Genomic DNA, 17,079 nt, shown 5'->3' on the forward strand with positions numbered 1-17,079 from the left:
ATCATACTTGTCTCTGTGTGTCACCTGTATGCTGGTCTCACCTTTGTTGGCCCTACCTGTATTGAGCTGACCTGTCTACTGGTCTGACCTGTCTGTCTTTCAGCTGTCTTTCTCTACTGTCTGTCTCACCTGCCGATTGGTCTTACCTGTGTGTTGATCACACCTGTCTTCTGAGCTCACCTATCTGTCTTTCCATGTCAACCGTCCTTCTACCTCACCTATGTCTGTTGGTGTAACCTGTCTGTCTAACTTATGTCTGTTGGTGTCACCTGTCTGTTGATTTTACCTGTCTGCCTTACCTGTATGTTGGTCTCACCTGGCTATCTGTCTCACCTGTTTGTTTGTGAAGTTAAATGAAAACATTGTCAGGTTGCAGCTGACAGAGAAAAACATTTATTTATTATTCGTTTACAAAAGACGATCACAGTTCAACTCAACATAAACTTGTTTTTTTTTTGTCCCAGCTGTTGTTGACCAATCAGGGGCCTCTAGCTTGTTTGAACCAATCAACTGTTAGCTGAGCGCTAGCAGACAGAATAACAGAGATTAAAGCGTCAGACATTCAGAGAGTTTCAGAGGACAGCTGAATTTTTTTTCTGAACTTTTTGTAAAAATAAATCTGCATTTTAGTTAAAAGTTATGCTCTTTGCTGCTTTAATGGGTTATTGGACCAATGAGATAAAGGCAGCACAATTAACAGAGAGAAAGAGAGAGAGAGAAAGAGAGATTGTTTTGGCATATTCCCCAACATGAGGCACAAGGCATCCTGGGAGTTTGAGTCCTTGCCAAAGAGAATTCCTCCGCTGTTTCTTTTCTAAAAAAGACATTTTTCCGATGCTTCTGTTTCTCAGAGTCAATCTTTCACAGTCGTCATCTTCACGACTGGTCACGCTGGTCAGCCAATCAGGAGCCGCCAAGTCCCTCGCCCACTCTGATTCGCTGTCCTGGTTCCAAGTTGAAAGTGAAGTCTTTGGGAGCTTCAAACAGCAGAACAATTGTTGAGCCAAGGTTAAACTCTCCTAACGCTGCCCCCTTTTGTAAGGCCACACCCGCTCCATCAACTGAAACCACGCCCCCTTCACTTGCACCTGCTGTCTTCAACTCTTGGATTCCACCAGCAACGTAGCTGCGATCTTGAAAAGAGCCTTTACTGTAGTGAGGTGCGTTGGTCTGAAGCTCCTGAGAATAAGAAAAAAAATTGTCCTTAGAACACCTGGGCCCTGTTCTACGAAGCAGGATTACTGCCTAGCGAGGTAGCTTTGAGGATAGGTTCCGGATTCCCTGTTCTACGACACGGGATCACTCCTCAGCGAGGCGAGTACAAGTGGCAACGTACGCTGAACGGCTAACCTGCTCCAGGGCAGGTTAGGTTCCAGATTGAACTCGCGGATTATAAAAACCCCGCTCACTGACCAATGAGCCCTCACGAAAAAATGGCTTGTCCGTTCTTAGAGGATCCCATGGACATCGGAGACCGACCCACTCTCTTTTTCGGATGACCACCTTTATGAAAGGTACCGGTTTTCCAGGGAGGGGTTGGTAGTACATGACACTTTCTAACGGTAGTTAAAGGGAATGAAGAACTCTCATTGCCTAATAAGATCTTCAATGCCAACACTTCTGTTCCATGACAATATTTTATCGCCCGTATTAAAATTGTGACAGGAATTCATGTAGGGCTCATGTGGGCTACATGTCTCACAAAAAATGTAAACACGATAGGAATGAAAAAATGAATAAATTCACGTAAGAACTAAATCAGATATGTTGCATGTTCCAGTAAAAGTGCATGGTGAACAGTGCTATTTCAGGATGAGAATGGCACAAAATATTTTATTTGCACTACACCACTACACTTACGCATTTAGACTGTCAGCAATTTTCTGCCAGCACTCCTTCCGTGCTTTAGCAGCGGCGACAGTGCTGCTTTTAACGTTAATTACATGTTTCACCTCGTCATACTTCCTCATGATCACCTCCTGCTCCTCCTGAGTGAAGTATGCGCTCCTTCTCTCCGCCTGCTCTGACACTCCAGACTGCTCCATGTTCGCGATTGGTCAGATGCAGCGGGCTCCGCCTTATATCTGTGCACGCGCTCATTGCCTAGCTGGATCCACTTATGAGGTTGATAACCAGCGTTGTAAAACCGTGTAGCGAGATTGCCGGCTACCGCGCTCAGTTCAGCGAGGTAGCTCCAAGGCTATCTCGCTAGACTGAACTTGCTTCGTAGAACAGGGCCCTGAAGAACACCTGATGATCACTTGAGGACCACCTGGATCAACCTTTCAGGTTCTAGTCTGACTAAAAGTCTGATCTTGTTCAAACCCTTAACGCTTCCTGCTTGATGATCTAAAAACACCTGAAACCTACTGGTCCATTACCTAGTCACTTGAGAACCTGCTGTTTTTAAAAAGGGGCAGAGCTTCACCTGGACCCACCTTGTCAAAGTAAACCTTGATTGAGCCGACGTTTGTTGCTCCGACCGCTGTAAATGAGAAAAAGCCGTGCTGCCATTGGCCAGTTAGCACCACACGCTCGTTGAGGCAGAAGAGCTCTTTGACCAAACGAGCCACGCCTGGGTTCACTGACATCAAAGAGCCTAATGAGGAGAAGAAGCAAGGAACAGGTGAAGAGCAGGTGGAGCAGGAGGCAAACAGGTAAACACAGGCACACAGACTCACCTGGGAAGTGACGACGGAGCTCCACCCTCCAGTCTGTCGGTGAGTGGAAGCAATGATAGTCACCTGGAGCCAGGTAGACCACCACATGGAACAGATCGTTATCAGGACTTGACAGCAGGAGGTCCCTGAAGGATGAGGCTGGATCTAAAAACAGATCAGGGACGAGTTAGAACCAGAAGGGACGTCAAAATCTACTAGAGCCCCACATCAAAAGTCAACATTAACAGGTCCAAAGTCATGATCATCAAGTCCCAGTGAAGACCAGCTTCGAGTCCTTCAAGCTGTGTCTCTAGGCTATAGGTGAGAAGTTTTCAGGGTAGTTATGTCACAGGGGGCGCAGTCATACCATCGCTCGGCCGTGGCTGTGGACCCAGAAAGTTCTCCAGACTGTAAGTGACCCCCTTCACCTGCTCCACCTCCGAATTCTGGACTCGACCAAAGTGAAGGATCCTCCCATCAGCCGGAGAAGTCTAAACCCAGATCAGAGACAATAAATCATGAATCAGAGGACGACTAATAAATCCACCTAGATCAGGAAAGGAGAAGAGTACGGGGAAAAAGAGGAGGAGCGTTACCAGACACGAGGAGACGCAGACTGGTCTGACAGCAGGTTTGAGTCGTCGTCTGAAGAACTCTCCCAGGTTCCTGTAATGATGTAAATCCTCCACGGCGGCCTCCTATTGGTCGGCAGAGACCAACAGAAAAACCAAACATTAAAAAAGAAAGAGTAGACATCAGTTACCACTGGAGCAAGTCCTGATGACGGTAACCTGTCACTGCCCCCTAGTGGAGTACATTTTTAGGCTCCGCTTCCTCTGCAGGAGAACAGACAAAATTTGAATACTGACCTGCATGTTGACGCCAAACATCTGGATGTAGAGCGAGTACACTGGTTTTCTCAGCCAAGTGGGAAGCTCAACATCATTCAGACGCCCCCATGCCCGAGACAGCAAGCGGGTAGGAAAGGAGCGGTACAGCGCCACCTGCAGCATTGGACAAGAAACATGGTCATTTACTGACATCAGGTGTATGATTAACATTGTAACACACAGAGTTTTAGATGGACACCTGAACGCACCACAGAGCCACAGCCAGGCTGTTGTCATCGAGTCTGTGTGTGTTTGCTGGTGCGGGTGTTTGTGTGACTGGGCTAACATTTACTCTTAAAGCCCAAGAGACGGATGGCTGTGCTCCTCAAATGCAGCACAAATAGATCAACTAGACCCATGACCTCTCAGTGATGACAATGACCTCACAGTGACCTCTTGGTGATTTTGAACCAGCCTCAGCAGAGGCCGATTATAGACCCTGAGGGACTGAAGTTTGAACCTGAGGTGGAGACGTGGTGAAGGAGCTTAAAATAAATAAATAAATAAACAACTGGGGGTAAGTGTCTCCCCCTACAGTTGGTCTCTGCACAAAGCTGGTGACAGTGGTCTTACCCGTTTGACCAGAGGCCGCAGAGCACCAACGGACAGGATGTAGTACAGGAAGGTGACAGGCTTACGGCGCCAAGGGGTGGGGTGGGATGCGCTGCCACGGAGCGCGTTCAGACGGTGCCGTAGAGCCAAACGAGGCACCTGGAGTCTGATCATGAAGGTGAAATTTAAGGAGCATGGAGTGAAGCTTTTCTACGAGTAAGCACGGAGGAAGAGGAAGGGGAGCTACAGGAGGGGAGGGGCCAGTTTGTGGATGAGAAGGAGTCTGTCAGGTAGCACCAGCACTGTGAAGCTAGCACTCTAATGGTGGGGCTAACATGCTAAAACACCAGATGAAAGCAGCTTCAGCATTCAGTTATACACACATCCTCACTCACACACACAGACACACACACACACACACACACACACACACACACACACACACACACACACACACACACACACACACACACACCCACAAACACCTACTATTGATACACTTGTATCAACAACCAACAGGTAAATATGAGCACAAACAGCAACTTTAACCTAAAACAACACTTCACTGCAAACACTGTTGACACACACAGGATGTGGGAGTGTGTGAGAGTGACAGAGTGTGTAAGTGTGTTGAGCTAACTGGGTAAGCAGGTTAGCACAGGATCAACTGTTAATAGGCTAACATGAGCTAGAGCTAAAATAGCTGACCCGGTAAAAAAGCTATTGCCATACACACAGAGCACTAATCTCACTTCCTCTCTGACCTAATTTTTGTTAAAATATTTTTTTTCTGAATCTCATATCTCTCCTTCTTTTCCTTCTTCTTATCTACAATTCTACAGTTTCATTTAGCAGACACTTTTGTCTAAAGCAATTGTACAACACAAGCAAGAATTGAGACAGAAATAAAAACTGCAGTGCAACAAAGTGCTATTTGTTATTTCGCTGCAGGTGTTGCCATTTAGTGCAAGAAGATTATTTTTCTTATGCAGTTTAGATCTAGGCTGAGGCTGACATTTAGCTCAGAGCTGGTGGTTGTACTGATGTCAGGACTCCTAGGTTAGCATGTTACCCTTCTCTGATGTGATATATCTGACAGTTTGTCTAATTTTTTTGATACTAAAGCTATTACACCCCTCCCTCCTCTCCCACCTGAATCGAGTGCTCATCCTGGCCCCTCGTCTTCCTCCATCTTTCTCGCTCTCTTTATGGATGTCGGCCACACGATGCCGCCTCACCTTCCGGAGCAGGTCATGCTCCTGGTGTTCCCCACCACGGGGAAAGAACCTCACCATCAACAAGGGGATGCAAGGGCCACAGAAGGGAGAGACGGCCCACGATACATAGTAACAGTCAGAGCACTCAGGTGAGACTGAGAGAGAGGGAGAAGGGGAGTGGTGAGCTCTCCCTAAGAAGGAAAAGACTGACAGGGTGTTTGTGTGTGTGTGCGAGAGAGAGAGAGAGAGAGAGGTATAAATACTGGAAACTACCCGCCCCACTCTCACCTGACACTAATCTCTTTCTCTCTTTCTCTCTGTCACCTGAGTGCTCTGACTGTCTCCACGTGTAATGAGCCTTCTCTGTCTTGGCAGAAAAAGGTAGACAGGTCTGTTTTTATGACGTGTAAGACAAGCATGTCACGGTGACTTGGGTCAGGGGCATGTCAGGGTGACTCTGCTGAATCTAGTGTTTCTTTTGTAGAGCACAACATGTTACCAAGAGAAGTTTACGTATGTACACACACCCACACACAGCTTGTAAAGCATCAGCGTAAACCAGCAGTCCAGAATGGCAGGTTGTCCCTTGCAGCGCAGACCAAATGGTTTGGGGCATAGTCAATGATAAATGGGCCAGTATATATATTAGTGCTGCACGATTTGGGGAAAAGTTGCGATTAGGTGGACAATATTGCGATTGCGATTGTGCTTGCGATTTAATAAAACAGGTTGTGTCATGAGTCTAAAGACTTGCTTGGTTATCATGAAGAAAAATCAAGAAAAAAGCAGAGATGGATTACTGAGGATTTTAATGGCGTAATAATGCTCAAAATATCCAAACCTACTGTATAAAAACAACAATGTACAGCACAACAGCACTGTTTTGTTTGTATTCAAAATAGCACATTTATGCCACTTTTGCTTTGCATGTTTTGAAAATTACATCTTTTTGCTGTGTCATTCAACCAGTAACCAAAATAACACCAAATAACAGAGGTAGAGATTCTTTTCGCCTTGAGCGCCTCACTTACTTCTTTGTGCTCCATCTTGTCTGATTAAACTGCCGCACCAGGGGGGCAGGTAGTCATGCTTTTCTAGTTTTACTGACTACTCAAAGCACTTTACACTGCTAGTCTTATTCACCACACCACATTTACACACCGATGATAATAATGATGGGAGATACCATCAGTTTAACAAACACAGACATACAGCCATTCACTGATCAACAGTGGGACACTCCGGCATGTGACTGCAGAAGCTGGGATCGAACCCTCAACCTTCTGATAGAGAGGCACAGACTCTGCCACTGAGACACAGCCGCCCAGTGGACTTAAGTCTGGAATTTACTTTTTTTCTCTTTTTCCTCTAGTTTTCATTTCATATCTATTATAACAGGGCGCCGGGCACACTAGCACTTTCCACAGTTCTTCCATCCCTGTACTCCCCATGTCACAGTGTGTTTTTATGTGTCTTGGAAGGGATGAAACTGAAATGTAATTTCAACAAAGTATTTCTAAATTCTGATTCAGTACTTAATCATATACGGTTGCATTCCTGCTTAATATATGTTGGATATTCTATGTACTCATTTTTGATATATTTTGAGTAGTGGGTCTAAAGGTTCACCTTCCACATCACTTATCAACAAGTTGCTCCACATCACCATGTAATATGAGCTGATAACAGCATGGTGAACTTCAGTGTCTGTTCACAGCTGGCTCTAATTCTGATACCATCACATGTTTACATGCACAAACAGAGCAAAGATCTTGGATGTCACACTGTATATATACATATTCCTGAATATAGCTGAGAGGGATGGAGGAATGAATCTAGGACTTGTTTACTGTCTGTTTTTCTCCCCCCCCCCGGTCATAGAGTTGAGCTTGGCACAACCTAGCAATTTCTAGTATTCTACAAACTTTGGCCCATGATCCCAGCCAATGAGAAAAAAAATGCATACTAATACTAAACAGTTAGCATGCATGGCTTTTCTCTTGAAGCATGTGCTCAGGCACACCACTGTGGGAAGGTTACCTGAGCTCTCAAACACCTAACAGATCATCTGGGTTTAGAGGTCAAACATGAGACAGGTGGAAACAAGCTAAACACTTCAAATTGAGCGGCTCTGATCATGAGACAAGAAGGACCAATAAAAACAGGGGGAGGAGGAGGATGAGGAGAAGGAGGAAAAGGAGGAATGGAATGGTACAGGAAAGTAATGAGGAAAGAAAGCAAGCATCACAAGGAGTGACTTCTTTAGCATCAGCTTATCACCTGGATCATGTACTTTGTACAACCATGTGTAAAAGTAAAGAGCATATTTCAGACTCCTAAGGTTTAACAGAGAAGTTTCAGGGGAATATTTCTGAAACTAATAATGCTGGACTGCTGGATTATTTCTCAAACACTGAATAAGAGGTCTAGATCCTCTTTCCAGCAGTAGGAACTCAGGTTACTCCCCAACATGGCGCCTGTAACCACCTCAGGTTCAACCATGGTCATGAGGGAAACACTCCCTCAGAAAGCTGAAAGGCATCTCCTCTGTTCTGTCAGATGTCTGTTCTCTTACCTGTGTGGGTGTGGCCACAGGGGGAGGAGCTCCATCCTCAAGTGGGATATTCCATCTGTAGTGCTGGTATCCAAGGTAACCACCGCCTGTCACTAACAGGATGGGCAGGGGCCTGGGCCGGGGCAGGAAAATACGACCTGCAGAGGGAGGAGGGGCATCTGATTGGTAAAAAGAGCTGACAGAGTTCCTCTTTGGCTTTAACAGTAACAGAGAAGGGGAAGGAGGTGAGGAGTAGGAGAGAAAAGTGAGGGAGAGAAAGAGGTAAGAAAGAGGAGACTAGGGAGCAGGCTGACCTGTATGGAGGAGTCTCTGTCGGCTGTAGCTGGTGTTGAAAACTCTGCAAGAAGAAAAGAAACAGATTTTGAGCTGTTGCTCCTTGTCAGGTCAAACTGAAAGAAGACGATTCAGATTTAAAAGCTGGAGCTTTGCCATCCAAATCGCAGACAACACAGAAGACGGTAGCTTCTGCCAGCAGACCATAAAGACCCTACACATCCTTATTTTACATTTACAACACAAAGAAACAGACAAACAACCAGTCTTTAATTTAAATACTATACATATATTGATTACTTGTTTACGTTTGTGGGTGATGTTGTTGCTATTGTTGTGTACACTTATGTCTAACTTTGTTGTTGTGTTAAATAGTCAGCTCCCTTTAGCCTGTAGTCTTCCTGCTGTAAAGAATCTTGATAAACACGCAGAACATCTTGTCTTGCTCACAGGTAGACGTCAGATTCACCTGTTCACGGCTTCAGGCAAATATGTAACACCCAGATGAATACATCTGAGCCCTAACTGTCAACACTCTCACTCACACACCCATTACCTGTCACCCATCTGACGTCACGTTCAGCACCATGTCTTGACTCAAACAGGATTACAGACAGTTTATGACAGACAGTAAACACGGTATGGTTCCTCCCACACAGCATGATGTCACCACGTTTCAAAGATATAATCGCCGAGGTAGAACGTCACTCGGTGACATCTTGCCGGTCTCTTTGGTTTCATTTAAAGATAAGAAATGACAAATAAAAGTCTCGATACCTCCAGCTGACTCCGCCACACACCCTCCGAAAGGCCGCCGCCATGTTGGTTCACTGTTTGTGACGTATCCACCCTCTGCGTATCGACGAACTACGCAGACTGGTCCCGTTCACCCTGAGCTGGTCTGTCAGGATTCTTTCTTCGCTGTGATTGGCTAAACCACGCCATGTCTGAAATCTGATTGGCCCGGCAGACAGAGACCTTACAGCCTGCAAGGATAAACCGAGGGCTGAGTGACATTGAAATCAAGCAGCAAGATTCATTACAGATTTTTAAAAGGAAACTGTCTTCACATTTAATTCACAAAGCTTAGTTTTACTTTGTTTTTGTTTTTTTGTTTGTTTTTTCTTTTGTTTTGAAATGTTATTGTAATTTTGTCAACTCTTTTATGGTCTTTATATTTCTTTTTTGTTTTTTGTTAAATCTGTTTGTTTGTTTTACTGTTGAGTATTACTATTTCTTTTGTTTCTTCACATATTGGTTGAACACATGTTTGCATGTATTACTTTGTGTTTTTACTGAAATCTTGACTGTTCTCTGTTATTTCTTTCCTTAAAGAAAGGTGAGGTCCTTTGCATAAGCCTAATGGCTTCTTGACCTCTCCTGGCACATTTCTTTGTTTTTTCTCAATATTTACAGTTTGATCTTATGTTTTTTTTATAGTGCAAAATCTAATAAACAATGAACAATAAACAAGCGACACTAAGGGCTGCAATTCCCTGAGTGTCCACTAGAGACTGCTCTTGTTTACAGGACAAACATGTTTACAGCAGGGTAAGCTAGTTAGCAGCAGAAACCTCTGAAAAGTACGTTTACATTCTAGTACAGAAACTGTTTTTCTGTCTTCACTACCATTATGCATCTGAATTAGAGATTAGCTCATCTGTTTACAGCAGATTGAGGGTTGTACTGAGGTAGAATTAGGGGCATGGCTTCTGTTTTGTATTATTTTATTGGTGCGTCTCAGTTACCTCTGAGATCAGATTTCATGTAAGGAATTGATCAGAGTGCAACCACTGATCAGCATTCCTCCCGGGTTTGCCTGTAAACATTCTTACTGTTTCTTACTGTTTTCAGATCTTCATCCATGGTCAATGTAAAGCTGAACATCACAGCTGAGCTCCGACACACATACTGACAGAAAGTTGCCTCCTTATACATTTGTGTTAGCTGTCAATCAATATGATCAATACAAAGGCGTCACACCTGAATGAAGAGAAACAAACTTTATTTGTTCCAAAAATAGACACATTATCAGCAGAAATATATATTACACTTTAACCTCCAAACACCTCAACGCCTGCCCACTCTACACAACTCTGCAGAACTCACACTGAACTACCTGAGCTCTGGTAGTCCAGAGCCCAAGTGGTTCTGAGCCCAGGTGGCTCAGACAGTTCTTTGCTGTGCCTCACATTACAAACAAAGAAGAGTCAAGCCACCTGAGCTCTGCAGTGCGCGCGGCTTTGACAGGTCACCTGATCTCACACATCCCCTCACTGTAAAAAAGATTATAATATTAAATATTTCTGAAATCACATTTTGGACAGTGTACACTGTAAAAACTCTAAGAACACGTTTGGAAACACGGCAAAAAAAGCTGAAGAAGTGGAAGAACCTGCTACATGAAGTGCTGAGGGCTGCAGCAGCAGGCTGATAGCAGCTCTAATTATTTGGCCTTGGGTCAGCTGACAGGAAGTGAGGTCACAGTTTATACATCTAGGCCCTGCCTTGTTAGGAAGTCCTCAAGCGCACTCAGTCGCTCCACCAGCATCACATCCAGGTCAGACTCGTCATCAGCAGGGCCGCCATGGCAATGGCGTCGTGCAGCGGCACGTTTCCTGGGCATAGTGGCAACAGGAAGTCCCAGCCCTAACAAAGACAGGTTAGCGGAGGTCAGAGAGAGCCATGGTTGGACAGACATAAAATCAATGCTTCACTCATCACATGATCTGTCTTAAACTCCAGGGAGAAGAAGAGTAAATATTACACACATCAAGAAGATGAATTACAGGTTGATACAGTTCAGTCTCCACCCCATGTCAAACTACAAGGGCCTTAGAGCTGATTTAGTCTGAAGTTCAATATGCAGTTGGTAGTTTAGTCTGTTGCTTGTCAGTGGCTGTAGTTTGTTAGTGGCTGTAAACACCTTGTGGTTTCTTTCTTTTCCTGGGCTGAGTGAAGTCAGGAAAGAGGAGGAGCCTGCGTCTCTTCTGCTGGCCAATCACAAAGGGGGGTCCATCTTTATCTCGCGGCTCTTCAAAGATCGTCTCCAAACTCCTGCAGGATGTTTAGTGATTAAATTTATAGTTTACATCCTGGTCAAATCCGGGGTTTGTAGTCTTTTTACCTGTTAGTGGATGGGGACTTGTAGTTCTTGTTGGTGTAAATCTCCTCCAGACTGAACTCTTTCTTCTTCAGCCTGAAACGAATGAAGTATGAATTTACGTACTGTAACACTTTTTGAATATGTTGTTACATTTGTACTGCACTCACCTTTTGACCTTTGGCAGTCCCATCGGGGTGAGTGGCGTCTCTCGAGGGGATGCTCGGCGGATTCGTATCTGTGAGACACGTTTACCGCGCTGGAAATGAAACAGAAAATTCAAAGCGAGAACCCAAACAAAACGCTCATCAAGGTGAGACCAGAGGGAACAACGTTAAACCTCACCTCTCCTTTGGAGCACAGGAATTCACAGTCTGCTGCTGATTGACTGGTGGGGGTGGGGGGGGACAGGCCGTTGACTGAGCTTGTGGGGAGGGGCAGGGCACGTCGTCGTGTCACATGGATGTTACTGGTGCTGTGATTGGCTCTTTGCCTATGCAGTCGCCGCGTGGGAAAAATTGGGCTAGACAACACACACACATACACACAGTGTGACTTTTAGCATAGAGTGTGTGCAGTCCTTGAGCTTGTCATGTGTAGGTGACCATCTGTTAATGCCACCACAGTCTGAGCTCATCGCCAACACAGGCGGCTGCAAGGTACAGTTAACAGACAGTTCTACCAAGAGTTCTTTCCTCTGTGTACCTCCTAGAAGCATCTGAGTGACAAGTCAAGATAAACATTCATAGATCAACTGTGCGGTTACCTTGGTGTTGGCCTGCGCATGTAACTGCAAGAAAACAAAACAACGTTAGTTTATCATAAAACTACCATTAAGATTTATCATTTTATGATTAAAGATGGCATAGGATTAAACAGAACTCAGAATTTAACAGGGCTCAGGATGAAACAGGAGTCAGGATCAAACAGGGGCCGGGTTTAGAAAGGGCTCAGACACAGCTCAAGACTAAAGATGGTTAAGGATTAAATAGGACCAAGGGTTTAACAGGGTTTAGGATTGAATAAGGCTCAGGAGTAAACAGGACTCAGGATTAAAAGGACTCATGGTTAAACAGGACTTGGGGTTGAAGAAAGAGCAGGACTAGATATTTAGGACTGAACAGGAAGCAGGGTTATACAGGATTTAGGATTAAAGGACTCAGGGTTTACAGGACTCAGGATTTACAGTAAGGGTTAAAGACAATTCAGAGTTCAGGTGGGGGCTGTCTAAGTATTGAAATCATAAGTTTTTCCTTTAAACTGGTTAAATTCATGTTTTATAACACAATGCTCAGTTCTAGGAAGCTGACACAAACACAAGAGCAGACCAACCAGTGGTCGACGCTCAGACTGGGCGGGGCTGTCCAGTCCTCTAGAGACCGCAGGGGACTGACATAGGTTCCACCCCTCACTGAGTCTGACATGGTGTCCACGGCAACTGCCGACAGGTGCAACATGGCGGAGAGGCCAAAGGAGGCAGAGGCGAAGGAGGAAGAGCTCAGACACACTTGGAGGGCATTAGGATTGGAGGACAGGGGAAGAGGCCTAGACACATCTGAGAAACGCCATCGGCCCGATGAGACGCTGAGTGCTTCCAATTGACTGCTGAGCTGCTCACTCTGGGCTGGCTGCAGGAGGTGCAAAGCATGCTGGGAGGAGGAGCTGGAGAGGCTAGAGGGAGGAAAGAAGAGACATGTTTACAAATTTGAGGCTGATTATTGGCTGATCAACATCACATGACATTCCCTCCTCTCGCGCCCTTCTCTTACCTATGAAGCACTCGGTAACCATTGCGCCCAACAACACTGACAGCCATCTCTGATTGGTCGGCTCCTCTCTCCTCTCTCCTCCTGCGTTTCTTGTGGTTAAAGTTGTGCAAAGTAAGCGGCAGTTCTTTTTCTCCTCCTCCTGCTTCCTTGAAGGAAACCACCATCCGTCCCACAAATCTCCCAGCATCCTCTTCTTCCTCTTCTTCTTCTTTGCTTCTTTGCCTCTCCCTCCCTACGCGGCTGTTCCTCCTCCTCTTCCTCTCCCTACCCCTGTCCTCTTCTTGCCCTCTGCTCTTCCTCCTCTCCTCTGATTGGCTCAAAGCAGTAGAATGGAAAGGTGTGAGCTGGTCCTCGCTGTCTGATGATGAAGATGAAGATGATGATGTTGAAGGTGTAGTCACAGGTGGATGGCAGGTGGAGGTGTGCAGAAAGGCAGCAGAGCCTGGAAATAAGAAGAAGAGTTTTTTTTTTTAAATAATTTTATTCGGGATGGATTATTTAATGCTACACATCCAAAACTTGAACTTGAAAAACGGGCTGGTTTTAGTTGGGTTCTTTTTTTATATTTGCCTTTGATTTTAGATTTTGGGGAAAGATGGAGTCTCACACTTTTTCTTTGAAGTCAAAATCACAGTGGTTTATCTTTGGCTATCTTTGTGTTGATGTCACGTCTGACTAGATCAGCTGATCTGCTCCACAGGAAGTTCCTGTGTCAGCAGAAGGAAACTGAATAAACTCACCTTCCTCTTCTCCTCTCTGCCTGCTCCTCTTCCTCCTCCTCTTCCTTCCCTTCTTTTTTTCCAGCGAGTCCAGACGACGACCAAGTGAGGCCAGAGCTCCTCGCAGGAGGCGTCGCACCTCCATCCGGTGAGCCGAGAGGAGGCGAGGCAGGAGGACAGAGCAGGAGCAGCAGGAAGAAGGAGGTGGAGGAGGAGCAGAGACTTGAGGAGAAGAAGGGGATGGGGGAGAAAAAGAGACAGGAGGAGAAGAAACAGAGGAGGTATGGGCAAAGTTTAAAGACAAGGATGGAGGTGAGGGATGGAGAGAAGGAGGAACAGGAGTAGAGGAAGGAGAAAGTGGAGAAACAGTGAACAAAGGGGAGGTAGAAGGGGTAGGAGGAGAAGGAGCAGAAGAGGAAGGAGGAGAACGAGGGGTAGGACATAAGAGAGAAGAAGCTACAGGAGGAGGAAGAGGTGAACCTAAAGGATTAAAAGAGACAGAAGGAGCAGGAGAGGGAGGTGGCTGAAAAAGGAAGAAAGGTGAAAGAGAAGTGGAGGTAGGAGGGGGAGGAATACGAGGAGTTAAAAACCCAGGAGGAGCAGAAGGAGAAGGAGAGGTGGAGGAAGCAGAAGCAGGAGACCAGGCTGAAGGAGGAGGAATAGGGACCGATGATGGAGGAGGACTGAAGTGAAAGGAGGACTTGGAGTAAAGGGAAGGAGATGAGGAGGTGTAAAGAGGGAGAGTTTTAAAAGAGCAAGGAGTGGAAGATGGTTTGGGAGAAGGGGGAGGGAAAGAAAGGGGAGCAGATGATATGCACAGAGAAGAAAAAGGAGGAGTCAAAGCAAAAGGTGAAGAAGAGGAACACCGAGGAGGAGAAGGGTTAAAAGAACAAAGACCAGAGGAGAAGTGAAGAGGAGGCAAAATACGAGGGGTAGGAGTAAAGGAGGTGCAGGGCAAAGAAGGAGAACCAGAGGAAGATGAAGAGGATAAGAAGGTTAAAGGAGTCAAAGAAGAAGAGGAGGAAGTGCAACTTGTGGGAGGAGGAGCAGCAGAGGAGGTGCAGTGTGGTGGAGGATGAGAAGGAGAACTAGAGGAAATAATGCATGGAGAAGGAGGCCTAGAGGAGGTGTAGCTTGTGGAACGAAGAGCAGAGGAGGTGCAGCATGGAGGAGGAGTAGCAGAAGAGGTTAAGTGTGAAGGACGTGGAGCAGAGGAGGTGCAATGTGAAGGAGGGGGAGTAGAAGACATGCAGCATGGAGGAGGAGGAGAAGAAGCAAAGAAGGTGCGGCATGGAGAAAGAGGAGCAGAGGAGAAGCAGTGTGGAGGAGGAGGAAGGGAGAAGTGGCGTGGTGGAGGAGCAGAGGAGGTGCAGCGTGAAGAAAGAGGAGCAGGGGGGAAGCAACTTCGAGGAGGTGCAGAGGAGGTGAAGCTTAAAGAAGGAGGGGCAGGGGAGAAGCAGCTTCGAGGAGGAGCAGAGGACATACAGATTGAGGAAGAAGCAGAGGAGGTGCCGTGGGAAAAAGGAGGAGCAGGGGAGAAGCAGCGTGGAGCAGGAACAGAGATGCAGATTGAAGAAGAAGAAGCAGAGGAGGTGCAGCTAAGAGGAGGGGAAGGATGAGGGGATGGGGGTAGGAGGGAGGTCAAAAGAGAAGGAGGAGGGGGGAATGGGGTGAGGTGGGAGGAGGTCAGAGGAGGACCGATTCCTCCTGAAGGAGATGAAGAAGAAGTCAGTACTCTCTATGTATGTAAGCAGCAGGTGGCTCACCCATAGAGCCTGGTTGATCAGACCACAGGAGACACGGTAGGAGTTGCTACGGTAACAGGACCTGGAGGTTCACTGTTTTTAAAGGTCTGAAGGAACCTGAGCCCCTCTGGAGTCGCCACAGTGATAGAGGGCAAATCCAGGTGAGACTCAGGTAGCCGACCTCAGTGGAGCCCCCCTGGACACCAGGTGTAAACACTTAAGATGGTCGTCTGTGTTCTGATCACCTGATGCCGCTGTATGATGTGAACAGGATCATAAAAAAATCTTTAACAACAAAATATCAAACAAACACACCTGTTTTTGATGTAGTGACATCAGCTTTATCAGCCAACGACAGAGCAGAGTCTGGAGTAACTTCAACTGGGCCCCGCCCCCTGTCGTCACCCTCAGTCAGCGGTCGAGTGAGCATGGCAAGGACTGGAAAAGAGGCAGAGACCTGTTAAATACTAGACTGGAGAGTTGTGGGCGGGGCTGATGGAGGAGTAAACAGCTGCTGCCTATCCCAGCTGTCTTTGGGGGCCAGGTAGGTAAACCCTAACCTTCAATGGCACATTGGGAACTTTACAGGAACTCTTTACGAAATGTAAACATCACTTTTAGTACTCAAAGGGTTTTTTTTTTTTTTAAAACTGCTGAAGGAAATATTTGTGAGAAAGCTTGGAAATGAGCGCAGCTCGTGTCAATTGTAATTTATCATTTGATAGGTTGATAAAGACTTTGAAAATATTAATCTCCCTGTAGAAATAATTTTTGGTCTACTTATTTCACAAGGAGTTCTGATGTCATTCAGCCACACTGACAACTAAGATAGGAAAAAACTTTTTATAATTACTAATAAGAAACAATAAAATTTAAATTTGTTTTCATCAGAGTCTTTAATTAAAAACAGCCAACGCTCTTCTCAATATTTCTCGCGAGATTCCATGAGTCCTGTTGTTAAATCCCGCTGATATTCATGTAAATCTGAAAGTATCGGGAGATCAGCGCAGGATTTAAAGGTTATTTTCCGGCACAGTGGGGTTTTTGTGATGTAGCACGCAGGAAAAGCCTGGAAACGGGAACAGTGCGGGTGGGAATGGGGATGATCCGGGATTTAGGGAAAGAAAGGGAGAATGATCGAGCTAACAGTGGCTAGCTGCCGTGAGTGTGAAGCTGTTTAACCGTGACAAACTGGATATTTTAACATCCGGTTTACCTTTTTCAGCCCCGCAGGTCCGTTAGCCTTCGTTAGGTCCTCCTTTGTTTCATTTTAGGCGGTTCACGGACCGGAAAATGCCGAATCTGGTCGGTTATTCCAGAGGATCGCAGCCTCTGTTATCACGTCAGACCGGCGTCAAATCTCAACAAAACATGCGAACGGAACTTCCGCTAGAAGTATCACAATAAAAGCCCCAGTGAGACACAGTGGAAGAATTAAGCGAGAAATCCCTTCAAATTAAAACCAAGTTATTTCTTATCACTGTTATAATAGTTAACTAAAACGAAACTAAAAAGGAAAACTAAAATTTAAAATACATTGCAGTTAACCCAAATCAGTAAAAACTAGAAAAGAAAA

The 17,079-nt window shown here is 45.8% G+C and overlaps 2 protein-coding genes across 5 annotated transcripts; both read right to left on the bottom strand.

The window, feature by feature from the left end:
• Nucleotides 1–378: 378 nt before the first annotated feature.
• On the bottom strand, nucleotides 379–9,062 carry pisd (phosphatidylserine decarboxylase). 3 transcript variants are annotated; one of them, XM_074689653.1, is made up of 9 exons: nucleotides 8,945–9,059; nucleotides 8,188–8,231; nucleotides 7,895–8,031; nucleotides 3,530–3,664; nucleotides 3,257–3,358; nucleotides 3,028–3,151; nucleotides 2,682–2,825; nucleotides 2,439–2,599; nucleotides 379–1,179 (listed from the first exon to the last, which is right to left on the bottom strand). In XM_074689653.1, exons 1-9 carry the CDS (start codon nucleotides 8,986–8,988, stop codon nucleotides 904–906), a joined length of 1,167 nt encoding a protein of 388 aa, XP_074545754.1. In that variant the 5' UTR covers nucleotides 8,989–9,059; the 3' UTR covers nucleotides 379–903. The 3 variants fall into 3 exon arrangements, with proteins under 3 accessions (XP_074545754.1, XP_074545755.1, XP_074545756.1); XM_074689654.1 differs by lacking the exon at nucleotides 8,945–9,059 and adding an exon at nucleotides 8,724–8,860; XM_074689655.1 differs by having other exon boundaries at nucleotides 1,103–1,179; nucleotides 2,382–2,599; nucleotides 8,945–9,062.
• A 1,110-nt stretch (nucleotides 9,063–10,172) lies between these two features.
• Nucleotides 10,173–16,881, bottom strand: LOC141805578 (uncharacterized). Of its 2 annotated transcripts, none has more exons than XM_074690694.1 (11): nucleotides 16,720–16,881; nucleotides 15,819–15,941; nucleotides 13,780–15,465; nucleotides 13,040–13,481; nucleotides 12,603–12,941; nucleotides 12,037–12,060; nucleotides 11,616–11,793; nucleotides 11,441–11,529; nucleotides 11,295–11,366; nucleotides 11,094–11,224; nucleotides 10,173–10,816 (listed from the first exon to the last, which is right to left on the bottom strand). In XM_074690694.1, the coding sequence occupies exons 2-11, from the start codon at nucleotides 15,931–15,933 to the stop codon at nucleotides 10,656–10,658; spliced, it is 3,237 nt and encodes a 1,078-aa protein (XP_074546795.1). In that variant the 5' UTR covers nucleotides 15,934–15,941; nucleotides 16,720–16,881; the 3' UTR covers nucleotides 10,173–10,655. The 2 variants fall into 2 exon arrangements, with proteins under 2 accessions (XP_074546795.1, XP_074546796.1); XM_074690695.1 differs by having other exon boundaries at nucleotides 10,174–10,816; nucleotides 13,780–13,980.
• Nucleotides 16,882–17,079: the final 198 nt, after the last annotated feature.

The sequence above is a fragment of the Halichoeres trimaculatus genome, unplaced genomic scaffold, assembly GCF_033239565.1.
Source record: "Halichoeres trimaculatus isolate MK-OKI-2021-1 unplaced genomic scaffold, fHalTri1.1 fHalTri1_scaffold_16, whole genome shotgun sequence".
NCBI lineage: Eukaryota > Metazoa > Chordata > Actinopteri > Labriformes > Labridae > Halichoeres > Halichoeres trimaculatus.